At 58.9% G+C, this 14,941-nt stretch overlaps 2 protein-coding genes across 2 annotated transcripts; one reads left to right on the top strand and one right to left on the bottom strand.

Annotated features, from left to right (window-relative positions):
- Positions 1-5,530: 5,530 nt before the first annotated feature.
- On the bottom strand, positions 5,531-9,096 carry SNCB (synuclein beta). Its single transcript, XM_085236805.1, has 6 exons — positions 8,821-9,096; positions 8,556-8,683; positions 7,783-7,821; positions 7,385-7,503; positions 6,548-6,637; positions 5,531-6,298 (listed from the first exon to the last, which is right to left on the bottom strand). The coding sequence occupies exons 2-6, from the start codon at positions 8,674-8,676 to the stop codon at positions 6,266-6,268; spliced, it is 402 nt and encodes a 133-aa protein (XP_085092931.1). The 5' UTR covers positions 8,677-8,683; positions 8,821-9,096; the 3' UTR covers positions 5,531-6,265.
- A 3,043-nt stretch (positions 9,097-12,139) lies between these two features.
- On the top strand, positions 12,140-13,452 carry EIF4E1B (eukaryotic translation initiation factor 4E family member 1B). The gene is given in 7 exon segments (XM_085236933.1): positions 12,140-12,157; positions 12,226-12,359; positions 12,450-12,545; positions 12,641-12,704; positions 12,814-12,979; positions 12,982-13,138; positions 13,326-13,452. Coding segments are annotated over 7 exon segments (750 nt in total). The 3' UTR covers positions 13,441-13,452.
- The last annotated feature ends 1,489 nt before the right edge of the window (positions 13,453-14,941 follow it).

Raw genomic sequence — 14,941 nt, 5'->3', positions numbered from 1 at the left:
GTGATAGGAGGAAGGAATGTTTCTCTATCACATGTGATAGAAAGCTCAGCAGATGCCAGTCACGAGGCAATAAATCTTTACGTTCTCTTGTTTACTTGAAAGTAAACTTGAGAAAGGACGAGGCAAAGACCCTGCAAAAAACAAAGATGCTACTGCCTGATTGAAGCTGGGAGCATCCTGATGTATGGGCAGCACCAGGTTTTGGATGCACACTCTTTAGTGTGCCCAAGAACATGATCAGCTTGTGGAAACCATCTGGCTGTACACGTGCCATGGGTTGGAGCAAAGTATTTGAACTGCAAAGGCAGGAATTGATAGATTTTTCCACCTCTGCAGGGCCTGGGACTTATATGCTCATCCCTGATGTCAGTACCAGAGAATGGAAGATGTCCTGGATAGCTGACACATACATCCATATTCTGGGGTACTGGGTAAGCTCCGACACTTCTGGTTTGGAGCTCAGGATGCTGTGGGTGCTAGGAGGGTTTGTGCACAGGGACCCTTGCCAGTGAGTTGCGCTAGTTTAACTGAGGCGTAGGGCTAGGAGAGGGAAGCTGAGACTTGGGAGATGCACTTGTTAACTAAGGGTGCTTATCTAGAGGATTTGGACCAGGGGACACCTTAACTTTTGCTCTTCCCTAACCAGCGTCACAGGCCTGTGTTAGTGGGAAGTCCATCAGCCAGGGAGGGGTCCATGGCTGACATTCCACCACTAGGTGCTGGATGCCGCATGGCATCAAGAACAACATCACCATCATGCTCTATGTATACTGCAACAGCCTGAGCCCTTGCTTGCCTGGCAAAACCTTTGTGCTGCGAGTAAGCATGCAGCCCAGCTCTGAAAGAAAACATTTCTTTCTAACACTGCTTCATGTGAGAACTTGCAGCCTCAGCTCCTGCAGATGAGAGCTGAGAGCAGCTGAGAGCCACAGCGCTGCCTAACCATCATCCCAAATCTCTTGTCACCCTGAGAGGCCAGGGCTTTACCTACCCTCCTGCGAGAGGATCCATGAGAGATACCGTGGGGTGCTGACCCACGCTGGTGGTGGCACTTTACAGTTGTCCTCTCTCCTTTCAGAAGCACACTCTCTGTTGTTAGTGTCCCACAAGGAGATGTCCCACACTTGCTGTGCACATGCAGGGATCTCAGCACCAGGTCCCCAGCACTGGCCCATCCCCTGTTTACACAACAGATGTTCCTACAAATAAAACTTCTGTCAGGTTTTCAGCAGAGGAACTTGTGGTAGCAGCTGGCACTCCTGTGAGCAACATTTCAGATATGGTGCACACAGAGGTTCAGGGGCGCAGCACTGTTCATACTGTGCAGACATTTCAACGTTTCTCTGCAGCTATCCAGTATAAAACACTCATAAAATGGAAGCTGTGACTGACACTGGTGTGTGCATTAGCAGAGAGCAAGTGGTAAGATGCTGAGCTCTGCTGGACTGGGTGGAGAGAGCTGGCACCTCCACACCACATTACCCACTGCAAAGATCCTGATTGTGGGTGCAGCCTCCATCTATTGGGGTGCCCAGGCAAGCACTACCTGGAGGCAGCTGGCTGGGAGCTCAGATGGCCAGCCCTGCTTCTTCTCCTCTGCTTCCAGGAAGGGCCTTCCCTCCCCTGCAGCCAAGGCTTGCTGACAGCTGTAGGGAAGTGCTTCCCCTTGCTGCAACTCTAGCAGCTGCTGCTCTCTGCCAGCCACTGCTGCCCAAATGCTTGCTGTTCACCACCCGTGATGCCTGCAGCTTAGCCAATTGCATATCCCACTGAGCTCACTGCTCTTTGGAGGTGGAAAAAAACTGAAAGCCATGAAGCTAAAGTCTCATCTGAGTCCAGCACCAGGAGCTGGTGGTGGGGTGCTTTCCTCTGAACACTCACTCCTCATCACAGCTCCCTGCTGTGCAGAAGGAGGCTTTGGACTGAGACTGCTGCTCACCATCCTGCCTTTCTCATTCCTGCCCTTCCCCTGCATCCCCCTGATGGCTGATGTGGCAGAGGATGAGAAAGATAGAGTCCTTGGCTATTTGTGTGTAACATTTTGCTCGTTTGGAGGTTTTTGTGTCTTAGGAAATAGCGTTGTTTTTAAGAGCTGCAGCAAGCTACCAAGCGCTTTGGGGCAGACAGTACAAAATCATCTGTTCCCATTAGAAGAACCATGCTACCACTATGGCCCTTGTTCATGCCGCAGCACCCGTCACTGTGAGGTGCTGGAGGGTTGCTCAGATTGTGTCTAGGTGCTGCACAATGGGCTGTTTCTCACTGCATCTGTTTCCTATTGAGATCAGCTCTCAGAAGCTGAACAGCGTGCTGTGCTTGGAACATCACATCCAGGAGCACTGGAGGTGATGAAAACAGGCTGAGCTGGAAGCCCTTGTCCCACAGGGTCTGCTTTTCATGATCCTGTTACTCACCAAGGCAGCCTCTGTCCTGACAGCTGCTAGCCTGCACTGAGCTAAAACATTCACCAGGGGTTGCTAGATCAGGGTTCCTACTTCTACACCACAGTTTAAGTTCTTGGGAAGGGATCTGTGGCCAAAGGGTAGTTTTCAGTGTTTGTCCCCATGACTTCCTTCTCCCCAGAGCCATGCCTGCTCCCTGTTGCTGCAGGGCTTTGGCAATGTGGGGGTGCACACATTGTACCTGCACCACTTTGGAGCCTACTGTATCTGTGCTGGGGAGACAGATAGATTAAGCCATTTACAACCCCAAGGAGCTAGAAGACTATGAGAAGGTGAGTTGAGCCCAGCCTGTTTTCTCAGCACAGGGTGATGATTGGTACAAGCAAAGGTAAGACTGCCTGTGCTCATAGCAGGCCCAGTGTCACCTGGGGACCTGCACCACTGTGTGCAAGTGACAGCAGCCCAGCTATAACTTCACTTTGGGCACTCCACAACCTGGGGAGGTATCTCATCACTTCACTGACAACTCGCTCACTGTGCTGGAGGAACAGAAAGTGAGGAAGAGGTGGCAGGTCATGTAACTGAGGGGAAGAGGAGAGCCCAAGCCTTTCCCTTTGCTGACAGGAGTGAGGATCACTGAGTGACCTTGGCTGGCTCTTCTGGCATCCTCAGTCTTTTTTTTACCAGATCCTCTCCTTCAGGCAGAGAACATGATATCCTTGAAGGTACTGGGAGTCACTGTGTTGACTGACACTGAAAATTGGGGACTGCAGATAAGAGTGAGCAAAGCAGGGAACTGCTACAGAAACAAGCTTCTACCCTTTGCTGAGAGCTCTAGGGAACTTAAGGGACAGGGCATGCTGGAACCTGGGACTGACACAGCCAAGGTCTTTTGCAGCCTGAGCCATTAATCATTCTGTGCAAAATATGAGGTCTGAGCATCTGCTGCCCCCTAACAGCTCTGGTGAAGGGGCAAGCACTCAGATCCTTGCCCCTAGGAGTGACCTGATGGGAGGATAATGGCAGCAGGGAATGAGCCTGTCCCTGGTTTCTTCTTTCATTTCTTCTTTTCCTGTCTGCTCTGCTTGAGCTCTCCGATCATTGTCAAAGCCACCAACAGCCCCACTACACCAGAAGCACATGACATATTCTTGTGAAAAGATATACTTGTCATCCAGTATGTCCATCCCCAAACACATAGAGAGATGGCAGGCTCGTTGCTCTTAGGGCCACATGGTGTTGTCAGCTGCACTGATGTGGATCCAGCCTGGCTCTGCCAGCTCTGACAGCAGGCAACATTAATGGTGCTGTCTCAGTTGTTTCCTAACTTACTCCAGCTCCTGAGTGAATCCTAGGAGCTCAGCTTGCCTGTACCTTCCCAGTTTTAGACAGTGGCAGACTACAAGGCTTGCAGCCGTCACCAGTATGTCCTGCAGTTGCTTATAGGCCAACAGCAAACCATGTCACTTTGCATGGAGCATCACAGCAGCTGGTGTTCTGTCGGAGACACTGCAGTTCTAGGATTTAGCTTTCCCAGCAACCTCACGACTATCCCTGAGGGCAGGTATGGCCCGAGGCTGATGAGGAGACCCCCGGATCAGTCGTGGGTCTCAGGGTTATTCTAAGCAGCAAATCTAGAGCGTGTACTGCCCATGGCAGGACATCTGTGTGAATGCAGGTGGGGTGACTGTATCCCTCTTCCAGCGGCTGAAGAACCTGAACCGCATTAACTATAGCTGCCTCACCTCGAGCAGGAGTCCAGCTACTGCCTCCTGCAGTCACTGCAGCATGGCCTGGAGCAGTGCTTTGACAGAGCCTACTGTGGTATAATCCCTCTGTCCCATTGCCTGAGTTGTAGGCCCGTGTGGCTGTAAGTGCTCCTACCACAGTGGCCCTGCTCATCCACCAAGGACAGTCTGTGGGACAGCTGAGTGTTTGCAGTGTCACACTGCTGTGGGTGAGTTTGGAGTGGGGCCAAGGCAGTGCCTGGCTGGGCAGGGCATGTGGGGCTGTGTTTCTCTTGTAGACTCAGTGCAGTGCTCCCAGGCCAGTTGAGTGTGCCAGAGGCTGGTCCTGGAGTAGTCCCAGCTTGGCTCTGGGGACACAGCCCAGCTGGCTCAGGGGGTGCCACCAGCCTCCCACACCAACCTGCAGAGTCTGTCATGCTTTCAGCCGCTGCCCACATCCATTTCCACTCTGAAAGCTGCACTCCCAGCTCTGCTTAGGGAGCCAGCCCTGCCAGTGTTAGGGAGAGCCCTATCTTGCACCATTTAATGACGTGTCCAGCAGTGCCCAGTGAGTGCTGCAGGTGCTGCTGCAGCTGGTGCAGACAGGGAGCAGAGCCAGGGATTTGCAGGCATCAGCAAACCTGTTGTGTGTCCGTGCTGACTGCTGCAAGCTTCAGTTCACCAGTAAATTTGGCAAGGGAGTACAGTGGGGGAAGGCTCTGCACAACCCCTCTACTGTGTGCTGCCACCAAGGGGCTGCAGGCTGGCTGGGGACCCAGGCTGGGCTGGGGCCCTCATGGTGGTCACAGTGCAGCTGGGAGACACATGTAACTGTCATGCCCTCCGTGCTCCAAGGGGAACAGGGCAGCATAGGAAGGTAGAGATGGCAAAGGAGAGGTTCCCCTTTGATCTGTGTTTCTAGCACAAACTGATCTTTACACATCTTTAGGAGGCACTTCACATTCAGCAGCACATCCTGCTGCTCTGGACAGGTGTGAGCCTGCAGGAAGAACACTGCCCAGCACCTGAGCCCTCTTTGCTAGCACAGCCTGAGTCTGCTGGCAGCAGCAGGGGCAGAGCTGGGAGGGAACCAGGGCTCAAGTCCAGGACTGTGTCCATCCTCCTTCTGCCACAGGGTCCTTGGTCCCAGAGGGTCCCCTCCTTTTGCCTGCAGACTGCAGACTCATGCAGACAGGTGGCACAGGAACACTGCCTGCATCCCCAGCTCAGCCAGAGTGTGCTGCCTGCTGCCCCAACAGCAGCAAGCAGAGAGGAGAGTTTGGTCTCCACGAGGACCTGCTCTCACAGCCCGCCCCAGCCCCGCACTCTTTCTCCCCCAAACCCACATCACCACTAAAGTGGGGAACAGACCAAGGGACCCCACAACCAGCACCAGGGGGCTACAGACAAGAGTTGGCTTTATTCATGGACACGGTGGCAGCTGTGTCACTGGCAGCTGCACTCGTATTGCACATCCAGCAACGAGGGCGAGGGGATATCCATGCCACGTCACAACACAGCGTCAGCACTACAGGACCTCGGGGAGGATGCAGGCACCGTCTCCACCCAGCAGGCTGGGGAGCGGGCTTGGATACCGAGGGCTCACAAAGGCAAAAGACCCATCCACCCATAGATAGAGATAGATATATTAAAAAAAAAAAAATCAAAACCAAAACCAAAAACAGTTCTACGATGACCAGAGCAGAACCACAGGGACACGCATGCAAGCAAAATGTACAGCAGCCCGCGCGCAGGTAAACATGCTTTGTACACACAGACACACCGGGACGCAACCGGGGCTTACGGCGCTGGGAGGGAGACAGAGCTGTAAGCCCGGGCACCACGGACACACGCACGCACACACACACGGCAGCCCCTGCGGGGAGTGCCCACGGCTTGGGCACACGCTGAGGCTGCAGGGCTCGGGCACAGCGGGTTCTCACTGCTAGACACGGTACGGAGACATGGACATGGTCCCTTGGAACGGAACTGGAGGAAGAACTTGTGAGCGAACGGGGCAGGGGCAACCCTGCTCCTCCCCGGCACGTGGGCGCTGGCCGGGACCAGCAGGGGAGGAGCAGGGCGCTACCGGCGGTTCGTTGTGCTGCTGGTGGAAGAGGCAAGGACAGGGTTCCATTATGCCTCTGGCTCGTATTCCTGGTATTCCTCCTGCGAGATGGGAAAAGAAAGAGCAGTGAGAAGGCTCAGCTGGGGCAGTTCCTGTGTCCTCCAGCACCACACCTGCTTGACCTCCAGGCTCCCTGCTCTGGGTGCTGGAGAGTTGGCAGGCTCCCGGCTCCTCTCCCCACAGCGATGCCACCAGGCGCATCCCACTGCAGTGCCTGCTCCACCTCTGCTGGCCCTGGCCAGTGCCCACGTGCCGGGGAGGAGCATGGTTGCCCCTGCTTTTTCCCTCACCTGTGGGGACTCCTCGTAGCTCTCCCCCTCCGGCTCCAGCAGCGGCTCAACCAGCGGCTCTTCCACAGCCTCCTGGGCCACCTCCTCGGCCTGGGGATGAAGCGGATGGTCAGTTCCACGCATGCATCCCTCAAACGTCACCCTCCAGGGAAGGGGGTTACCCGGGGGGCCTGGCAGGGACCAGCCACACGCCCACACGGGGTGGGATAGAGCCAGGATGGAATGATACGGGGCGAAGTGGGGGTGCTGGCAGGGCACCCGGTGCTCACAGAAGCGCACAAAGCTGGGAAAGGACAGGAAAGCGACTGTGGAAGTGCGCATCCCCGCAATGTTCATCCCCAGGCGGGTGACGCGTGCTGGCGCCTTGAGCCCCCCTCGAGCTGCCGGAGCATCCCGCATCCCGGGCGGGGCGGGGCGGGGCGGATAACCCCTCCCAGGGCCGGGCAGAGCGGCTGGAGGAGGACGGCCGGTCCCCCCGCGCGGCGGCGGTGCGTGCCGTGGCCTCATTTCTTCAGCTGCTGCTATTTTGGGCTAAGCTGGAAGCGAGAGGAACCCGCCGCCCCTCCCGCCCCAGCGCTCCCGCAGCTGTCAGGTCACCTCGCGGCGCAACGCGGCGATGCCGCCCCGTCGGCCCCGCGCCGCCATGCGGGGATCCACGCACGCACACGTCCGCAGCAGCCGCGCACGCAGCCGCCACGCGGGGGACCCTCCGTCCGTCCCCCCCGCCCCGGCCCCGGGCACGCTCAGATGGGGACCCTCCGACAGCGCGCCGGGTGCCACCGGGGGGTCCCTGCCGAGAGGGGGGCTGTGCAGCGGTGTGCGGGGAGGGGGATTCACCTTCAGGTCCGCGGGGAATTCCTCCTTCTTCACCAGCCCCGTGGCCGCCGCGATGTTGCCGGCGCCCGAGAACGCCGCTTCGCCCAGCTGGGACGCCTGCTCCTTCGCCTTCTCGGCCACTGCGGGAGCCGGGGGTGCGTGTCAGTGCCCGCCGAGCCAGGGAGAGGGGCCGAGGGGGCTGATGGCGAGTCAGTCACAGGACCGGGCTCCTACCCCCCCCCACCCTCCTCCGTGCCCGGGGCCGCGGCTCTGCAGCTGGGCACGAAGTGCGGGCGGCGCCGCAAATCCTGTGTTGCGGGCCCCGTTATGTAAGTGGCTTTAGCCGGGTGACATCAGCCCTTCGCTTAGCCCCGACCCGGTTAGCACGGCCGCGCTCCCGGGGGCAGGAAGGACCATACCTGAAGTGACGCCTTGCACCACGCCTTGGGTTTTGCTCCCTGGGGGTAGAAACAGAGAGAGACGGGGATCAGTGCGCCCCGCGCTGAGCAGCCCCCGGTTCCCTGCAGCCCACGGGAGGGTCGGGAGGGCTGCCGGATGCCGGCGGGTTCCTCCTGCGGGACGGGGGCTGCTCTGCTGCACGGGGCGGCCTGGAGATACGGACAGCTCTTCCGCGGGACGGGACCCCCGGGGCACCCCGGGACCCCCGCCAGGGGGAGCGCCCTGGGCACGGCGAGCCCCGCTCGGCACCGCTCCACCTCTCGCCCAGAGGGATGGAACAGCACCCAGTTCCGAGCAGCCCGAAGCCGCAGCTCGGCTGCACCATTCACCCGTGTGTACTCCAGGGCACGAATTCTCCCGGGAGAGACAAACGGATCCCCGGCATTTCCGCTCCAAGCTGGGCACATCTCAGCGCATCCCACCGAAGCTCCCCGCAAGCGGTGCCCGAGCATCGCCGCAGCCCCGCGGCGCCCTCGCTGAGTCCCGGAGCGTCCTCCCGTAGATATGCGGGGGTCCCAGCCGCGGGGTCCCACCCCTCTGCCCCCCCTTTGCCCCATCCCCGCGGCCAGAGCGCTGCGGACGGAGCTCCCCGGTGCTGCCGAGGGCGGGGGGCGAGAGCCGGGGGTACGGGGACAGGTGGGGACGACAGGGGGATGGGCGGGAGGATGCAAGGGCAAATGCGGGAGGATGCAAGGACGGGAGGGGGGGAGACGCAGGCCGGGCCGGCCCTTACCGACATAGAGGACTCCTTCCTTGGTCTTCTCGGCGGCTTCAGCCACCCCCTGCTTGGTCTTCTCGGCGGCGGCGACCACCCCCTCCTTGGCCTTGGACAAGCCCTTCATGAACACCTCCATGGCGGCTCTGCGGGGAGAGGCCGCACGGCTTCACCCCGGCCCGGCGCCCGCCCGCCTCGCTCATCCCCGCGCCCTCGATGCCCGCCCCGCCCCGCACCGCCGCCCCCGACCCCGCACCGCCCCGCTCCCGCCGCGCTGCCCGACCTGGCTCGGTGGCGGGCACACGGGCACGCGAGCACACGGGGACGGGAGGGGCGCGGCGCGGGCCGGGCCGAGCCGGGCCGGGCTGCGGCGGGGCGGGCTCAGTGCGGCTGTGCCGGAGCCGCGCTGCGCTGCGCTGCGCCGTGATGCGCCGTGATGCGCGGGGGGGACCGCGCCGTGCGAGCTGAGCCGTGCTGGGCAGCCGTGCACGGCTGAACCGTGACGTGCTGAACAGTGCTGAACCGTGCCAAGCCGAGCAGTGCCGAGCCGTGCCGAGCCGAGCCGAACCGTGCCGAACCGAGTCGGACCGGGCCGAACCGGACCGTGCACGCGGATGTACTGCCCTCGTGTGGTGAGGCACAAGCGTGGCCAAGCACGGCTCTGCCCGATCTTGGCATGGCTTTGCTCGGAATACTTCAGAACAACGTTTTGGCAAGTCATGGCTTGGCTCAGCTCCACACGGCTCGGCGTGACTCAGCCCGGCCCAGCACAGCACAGCATGGCATGGAACGGCTCGTGTTGGCTCGGCACATCTTGGCAAAACTCAGTTTGGCTCCGGTTGGTTTGGCATGGTTTGGCATGGTTTGGCACAGCATGGCTCTGTGCAGTTTGAAAACATTTGGCATGGCACGGCTCAGCTCAGCACAGTTCAGCCTGCTTTGCAGTGCTTTGGCACAGCTTGCAAAGCACACTGCACACTTGACAGATTTCAGCACATCTCCTCATGCTCAGCGTGCTTCAGCATGGCTTGGCTTGACACAGTTCAGTACATCTCAGTGCTACACATTTTGGCACTGCTTGGCATGGTTTGGCACAGTTCAGCACAGTTTGGCATGGCTCAACACACACTGCATGGCACCATTAGGCACGGTTTGGCTCGGCACAGTTTGGCATGGCTTGGCATGGCTCAGTACAATTTGGCACAGTTTGGCTTGGCAAATTTTGTCAAGGTTTAGCACAGCTTGTGACACTCAGCATGGCTAGATATGGCTCGGCTTGACACAATTCAGAACCATTTGGCAGAATTGAACACAGCTTGGCATGTTTTGGCACAGTTCATCATGGTTCAGCTTGGCACAGTTAGACACATTTTGGCACATTTCTGCATGGCTCAGCACAGTCTGGCTCAGCACGGCACGGCACAGTTTGGCACAGCTGAGCACAGCACAGCTCATTAGGCTCAGCACAGCTTGGCACAGTTCAGTACAGTTGGGCACATTTTGATATAACTCAACATGGTTCAGCATAGTTTGGCATGGTTTGGCACAGTTTGGCATAGTTCAGCACAGCTCAGTACAGTTTGGCATGGTTCAGCACAGTTCAGTATGCTTCAGCACTGTTCAGCTTGGCTTGGCCCTGCACCTTTTCGCATGTCTTGGCATGGTTTGCAACAGCTTGGCATGGTTTGGTACAGCACCTTTCAGCATGGCGTGGCACAGCTTGGTACTGCATGGCTCAGTGCAATCTGGCTCAGCATGGTTCAGCATGGCCCAGCACAGGTGGGCACAGTTTGGCACAGCTTGACACAGCTGGGCACGATTTGGATCAACATGGCTCAGCCCAGTTTGGCATGCTTCAGCACGGCTCAGCACTGTTGGATGTGGCTCCACACAGTAGGGTACGGATTGGCACGGCTTGGCATGGTTTAGCACCGCTCAGCCTGGGGTGGTTTGGCATGGCTAGGCTTGACACTGCTCAGCACAGCTTGGAACTGTACATTTAAATACAGCTCAGCTCAGTATGACTCAGCACAGTTAGGCACAGATTGGCATGGTTCTGCATGGCTCAGCTCTGCACATTTTGGCATAGCTCAGCACAGTTTGGCATAATTTGGCATGCTTTGGCATGGCTCGACACAGCTGGGCAGAGCTTGGCTTGACAAGTCTCAGAGCACCTTGGTGCACCTTAGCACGGCACAGCACAGCTTGGTACAGTTTGGCACTTTACAGTTCTGCACATCTTGGCATGGCTTGGCGTGGCTTGGCAGGCTGGGTCTGAGCTGTGCCAAAAGCTGCTGTGTCAAACTGTGACAAACTGCAGCATGCCATGAAGAGGTGAGCTGTGCTGAGCCGTATCATGCCAAGCCATGCCACACAGTGCCAAACCTTGCGAAGCTGTGCCAAACCTTGACAAAACCAAGCCAAACTGTGCCAAATTGTGCTGAGCCATGCCAACCTGTGCCAAGCCAAACCATGCCTAATGGTGCCATGCAGCGCTGAGCTGCGTCGAGCCATGCCCAAATGTGCAGAACTGAGATGTGCCAAACTCATCCAGAGAAGGGCAACGAAACTGGTGAGGGGTCTGGAGCACAAATCTTATGAGGAGCGGCTGAGGGAGCTGGGATTGTTTGTCTGGAGAAGAGGAGGCTCAGGGGAGACCTCATTGCACTCTACAGCTTCCTGAAGGGAGGTAGTGCTGAAGAGGGGTTTGGCCTCTTCTCCCAAGCAACAAACAGGGCCCGGGGAAATGGCCGCAAGTTGTACCAGAGGAGGTTTAGGTTGGACATGAGGAAAAACTTTTTCTCTCAGAGAGTGGTCAGGCACTGGAATGGCTGCCCAGGGAGGTGGTGGAGTCACCGTCCTTGGCAGTGTTCAAGAGGCGTCTGGATGAAGAGCTGCGAGATATGGTTTAGTTTGTGGTAGCAGTGGTAGTGAGAAGACGGTTGGACGAGTGTCACGGTTTTATGTTTTTTGTTTTTGGTTGTCAGTATTCCGCATGTGTTCCGAGATGATCTTATAGGTCGTTTCCAACCTTGTGTTTCTATGATTCTATGATTCTGTGTGTCAAGCCAAGCCGTGCCAAAGTATGCTGAGCATGAGGAGCTGTGCTGAAATCTGCCAAACTGTGTCAGATTATGCCAAGACATACCCAACCATGCTGAACTGTGCTAAACCATGCCACAATGTGCCAAGCTGTGCCAAGCCATGCTGAAATGTGCAGAACTGTGCCGTGCCAAACCATGCTGAGCTGAGCCATGCTGAACCATGCCGAGTGGGCCAAGTCGAACCACGTCTCTCCCTACCATTTCCTTACTCCTGATCCCATCCCTTGCCCCACTGCACCCTATTCCCACTCCATGCCATCCCTCTCCCACATTCCAGCTTATTCCACTCCCCCAACCCCATCAACGAATTCTGGTCCTGTCCTGTCCCACTACATCCCCACTTCCTGACCCTACCCTACCCTACCCTGCCCTGCCCTGCCCTGCCCTGCCCCCTCCCTACAGGCTCCACACTCTCTCCCCAGCTGCAGCAGGGCACTTATCCCACTCAGCTGAGAGCCCTTAAAAGCACAGGATGGGAATAGAGCTGTATTGGTCGGGATGGCTTCAGGGGAGCAGGTGTGTGTTCTCTTGATCCCACAGTTTCTGTGGGACTGGGGTGGGTGGTGGGCACTTGGCAGCTTTGACTTGTGGGGCTGTGCCCCTATCGGGGTGGCTGTGCTGTTCCCCAGAGGAGACAGGAGGAGCGGCGCAGGCGCAGGGCTCAGCAGCAGGAGCTGCAAGTGGCAGAGAGCCTGGGCAAGCACCCACTGCACAACAGGTATGTGGTCCTGGCTGTGGGAAGCATCCCAGCACTAAATGGGTGCCTGGGGTGGGGTCCAGCCTAGCTGACAGCCCTGTTGTCCTTCAGATGGGCCCTGTGGTTCTTCAAGAATGACAAGAGCAAGATGTGGCAGGCCAATCTACGCCTGGTCACCAAGTTCAGCACGGTGGAGGACTTCTGGGCGTGAGTGCCATCCCCACTCTAGGAGACTTGGGTCTGGGGATTTGGGTGTCTGTGGGGCACCTCCTCTCATTGCTCTCCCTATGTCCCTGCTGCAGGCTGTACACCCACATCCAGCTGGCCAGCAAGCTGACATCGGGCTGTGACTATTCCCTCTTCAAGGTGTGACAGCCCTGCACCCCGGTACCATGAGGCACAGGGTGCTGCTTGCACCCCATCCCTGTGTCCCAAGCTGGCCCTGGCCATTGTGAGCATTCCCTCTCTGTCCCAGGACGGCATCGAGCCCATGTGGGAGGACAGCCAGAACAAGCGTGGTGGGCGCTGGCTCATCACCCTCGCCAAGCAGCAGAGGCACACGGAGTTGGACCGCTTCTGGCTGGAGACGGTGCGTACCGAGCCGGGGCAGCGCCATCCCCCTGCTGCAGCCCTGAGCCCTGATCCTTCTCCTCCCCGCAGCTCCTGTGCCTCATCGGGGAGATGTTCGATGAGTACAGCGATGAGGTGTGCGGGGCCGTCATCAACATCCGTGCCAAGGGGGACAAAATCGCCATATGGACCCGGGAGGCGGAGAACCGGGAGGGGGTCACCCACATCGGGTAATGCGGCGCGGGGCGTTGGGAGGGGCGGGGCGGCTCCCGGTGGGGCTGACCCATAGCGGTGGGGCTGTTCCCGTGGCTTTGCCCTGAGCTCATTCTCCTCTATGGAGCAGGGGCTGATGAGGAGGTTGGCGTTGGGACTGGGTGGGCGATGCTCCCCGTTCTGCAGCCCCCCCTTCTCCCATAGGCGCATCTATAAGGAGCACTTGGGGCTGTCGCAGAAGGTGGCCATCGGGTACCAGGCGCACGCGGACACGGCCACCAAGAGCGGCTCCCTCACCAAGAACAAATTTGTTGTGTGAGCATGGGGGGGGAGCGGGACCCCGCTGCCCGACCCCGCAATGAATGGCTGCAGCTCAGCGGGCTCCGTGTGTGCTGGCGTTGTGGGGGGGGGGGGGTGCGGGGCGGGCTGCTGTTGAGGGCTGTCCCCGTGTCACCACCCGCTCTCGGGTTGTTCCCAGCACGGGGGAAGCAGTCGTGGGCTTGCAGAGCCGTTTCAGGGGCTGCAGCGCTGCAATGCCAGCTCCGAACCACGCGGTGGTGCCGCCCGCCCGTGGCTGGCTGTGGGGATGAAGCGGGGGGGCGGGTCTGCGGGTGCTGAGCTCCATCTCACGCGGCGTTAATGGCCCTTTGTGGCCCCGGCGAGGGCGGCGTGACGGAGTGCGGGATGGGGGCTGCCGCCTCTTACACAGCGCGGCCGCCCTACAGCTCCCCTTGTTATGGGGCTGAGCCCCAGTGCCTGCCGCCCGTTCTGCCAGACCTTCCTCCCCCTTGTCCCGCAGGCCACGCCGCCATTCCTTCACCCCTGTGCTGGGGGCAGCGAGGGGACGGTCCACATAGGGACCGTGGGTGCGTGGGAGCTGTGCCCTTGGGGTGCTCCCGTTGCATCGCAGCAGGAGGGAGGCTGAGGGTACCCAGGTGGGCAGTAGGCTGCCGCAAGCTGCTGTAGTTTATTACCATTTGCATGCAGCTGTAGTGGGACTCCATTTGACTGGGGAAGTGGTAGGGGCCACTGCTCTCCCTCGCCCTACCTTTGAGAATCCTTGCCTGCTGCCCACCCTTTGGGGGTGTAATAGGCTCTATCCTTAGCTCCTGCCCCCCAAATCACTGTGGGAGAGGGCACAGGAAGGTGAGGAGACACTTGAGGCCCCCCCACATGGATACAGGGCTGGCCAAGGGCCACCTGGAGAGAGCAGCATTGCTGAGGCTGCCCCTCCGGGCAGTGTCACACCAAGCAGCTGTCCCTTGTGGCAGCTGCACTGGAGGCCCTGTCAATAATCATAATTAAAAATTAATACTGATCAAAAGGGAGAGGCAGATGGCAGCAGGGCTGTGGATGGTGGGGGGAGGATGCAGTGAAACTAGGGATGCAGAGAGGACAAGGAGAGCTGTGGGGCTGGGGTTGGGGATATGAGGGTCAGGATGCAGCCAGCATCCATCTCCTTGCTCCAGGGACTGCAGAGATGCTCTGTGCTTCTGGGGGGTTTGGACTGGGGGCATGGCCCATAGCCCCACGTTATCTCTGGAGTCCCTGTGAGGGCCCATCACCCCTATTGCCCACCCCATCCTGGTGTGGGTGCAGGCTGAGCAGCAAGGCACGTGACAAGGGGTACCCATGGTGAGGGGTACCAACAATGCACTGTTCCCATGACAACCTCCCCAGAGACGGAAGGTAGTGTGGGAGGAGGAGGAAGAGAGGGGCCCATGGACCCTCCCTGTTAACGCTCCCACACACAGCAGAGGGGAGGGACTGCACCCCCACGCCCCATCCCAGGATTTCAAGGCAGAGTTTGCACATCAGGG

The sequence above is a fragment of the Meleagris gallopavo genome, chromosome 15 (genome assembly GCF_905368555.1).
Source record: "Meleagris gallopavo chromosome 15, MGAL_WU_HG_1.1, whole genome shotgun sequence".
Taxonomy (NCBI): domain Eukaryota; kingdom Metazoa; phylum Chordata; class Aves; order Galliformes; family Phasianidae; genus Meleagris; species Meleagris gallopavo.
Note: the sequence above shows the minus strand (reverse complement) of the source record. Positions and strands in the feature narration are given on the sequence as shown.